At 37.8% G+C, this 2098-nt stretch overlaps 1 protein-coding gene across 1 annotated transcript; it reads right to left on the bottom strand.

The window, feature by feature from the left end:
• Positions 1-238: 238 nt before the first annotated feature.
• On the bottom strand, positions 239-1696 carry LOC147012307 (uncharacterized). The gene is made up of 3 exons (XM_085856377.1): positions 994-1696; positions 720-896; positions 239-622 (listed from the first exon to the last, which is right to left on the bottom strand). The coding sequence occupies exons 1-3, from the start codon at positions 1084-1086 to the stop codon at positions 239-241; spliced, it is 654 nt and encodes a 217-aa protein (XP_085712503.1). The 5' UTR covers positions 1087-1696.
• Positions 1697-2098: the final 402 nt, after the last annotated feature.

Here is a 2098-nt window from a genome sequence, read left to right as displayed (position 1 = left end):
AATAATAATAAATAAATAAATAAATAAATAAAAGCCCCCAAAAAAAGTTTCAAGTGTCCAACATAAACCCAACTTTCCAAGTCTTCAAGGTATAACCACATTCCCGTTGAGTTTCCAAGATATGTATCACATTGTGAGTTATCAATCCAGAACCCACATTTCAAGTATTCAAAGTAAAACCAACTTACAAAGTCTCTTAAGGATAACTCATTTACTGATTTTTCAAAATTTGTGAGTCTCAAGAGTAGGCCCCATATTTAGAACCATCTTGGCAGAACCCTTTTCCTGAGTCTCCAAGGTAGTTATTTAAACCATCAAGGCAGAACTCATTTACTGATTTTTCCAAAATTTGTGAGTCTCCAAGGTAAAACTTGTATTCTGGCTCATCAACGTATAACTTGTTCAGTGGGTATTGTCTTGATAACTCACAATGAGTACTATTGCTGTAAAACTCTTTTTCAGGATTTTGCTGGTCTCCAAGGTATAACTCTTTGGTTGGGTCATCAAGGACGAACTCGTTCTGTGGGTCTTGGTCGCTCATAAGGTCTTCAACCAAGCCAACAATTTCGCCCCAAGTTGTAGAAAAAGCAGTATTTTCATTTCGTATTTCAGACACAATTTCCTGTGAGAGAAAATAATAATGTATTAATTAAGTTATTTAATTATTAAATGCGTATGCTTCAATCAAAGTTTGAAAATAGGAAAATAAAAAATCTTACCTCAATAGATAAGAGGTTTGAATCCAGTTCATCAACTTGAAGGTTTAGTTCCATAGAAGACAGAGAGTTCCAAGGAACACCAAAGTCATCCCACTCAAGGTCTTCAACCAAGCCAACAATTTCCCCCCAAGTTGTAGCAAAAGCAGTATTTTCATTTCGTATTTCAGACACAATTTCCTGTGAGAGAAAATAATAATGTATTAATTAAGTTATTTAATTATTAAATGAGTATGCTTCAATCAAAGTTTGAAAATAGGAAAATAAAAAATCTTACCTCAATAGATAAGAGGTTTGAATCCAGTTCATCAACTTGAAGGTTTAGTTCCATAGAAGACAGACAGTTCGAGATAAGCACACAGAACACCATTGCCAGCAAGAACAAATGTTTAAAATGGAGCCTGGGTTTGAAGCTTTTATAGAGAAAGACTGGTGGGTGTGGTTTCCTTTGGAAATTCCCTGGGCAAGCCTAGGCAAGCCTTCATTGGGAAATTTTTCAAAACCATAACATCCTGTAATTTTCTAGTGATTTCTTTGTGAGTCAGAGATGAACTGAAAATGATGTAAGAGTGGGCGGGGCTTAGCAAAAGTAGGCGGAGCTTAGGAAAAGTGGGCGTGGCTTAGAAAAAATACCTTATGAAAAGTGGGCGGAGCTTAGGAAAAGTGGGCGTGGCTTAGAAAAAATACCTCATGAAAAGTGGGCGGAGCTTCGCAAAAGTGGGCGGGGCTTAGGAAAAGTGGGCGTGGCTTAGAAAAAATACCTTATGAAAAGTGGGCGGAGCTTAGCAAAAGTGGGCGGGGCTTAAAGAAAAGTGGGCGGGGCTTAACAAAAAATAACCTGTGGCTCAGGAGGTGGTCAAACAAGAGCATTAAGAGAAGTTTATCATTTCGTAATGACACAAATGGGGTATCTTAAAAAATATAAAGATTCAAATGTTTTGTTTGTCAATATTTTAGATGGGGATTATTGTGCAAAGAAAATTAAACTATTGAAGGAATTTGAGAATGAACAAATCTTTATAGGTTCAATGAGTGAGCTGTTCAACCCCCAGGTGTTCAATTCAATGAGGTTCAACCTCCAGGTTAAAAGGGGAGACAAATAAATATACCTTGGGATAAAAAGGGGGGTTTATTTTTAGGGAAAAAAATATAAATCGCTGAAAATCCCCCATTCATTTACATGGGGAAAAGTGAGCCAGAATCAGTATTCTTACCCTACTCGCGTTCTTCTCGAGAACTCTCTCTGGAAGCGAGCAGAGACACTCAGCAATAGAGAAGGAAGCGTACGCCATTGTCGAAGCCCTACGTAAATGGAGACACTATTTACTGGGAAACCATTTCACGCTCGTCACGGACCAACGATCCGTGGCATTCATGTTTGA

Source organism: Eptatretus burgeri, chromosome 15 (genome assembly GCF_056783735.1).
Source record: "Eptatretus burgeri isolate ZD-2024b chromosome 15, Ebu_testis_v1, whole genome shotgun sequence".
NCBI classification, from domain to species: Eukaryota; Metazoa; Chordata; class Myxini; order Myxiniformes; family Myxinidae; genus Eptatretus; species Eptatretus burgeri.
The sequence above is the reverse complement of the archived record's forward strand: the minus strand, read 5'-3'. Positions and strand labels throughout refer to the sequence as shown.

What these genes read in the sequence shown, in the direction of transcription:
- LOC147012307 (XM_085856377.1), bottom strand. Translation starts at nt 1,086, where the DNA reads ATGGTGTTCTGTGTGCTTATCTCGAACTGTCTGTCTTCTATGGAACTA. An exon ending in CAAACCTCTTATCTATTGAG is followed by an intron (nt 897 to 993) that starts GTAAGATTTTTT and finishes TTTCTCTCACAG; the next exon opens with GAAATTGTGTCTGAAATACG. An exon ending in CAAACCTCTTATCTATTGAG is followed by an intron (nt 623 to 719) that starts GTAAGATTTTTT and finishes TTTCTCTCACAG; the next exon opens with GAAATTGTGTCTGAAATACG.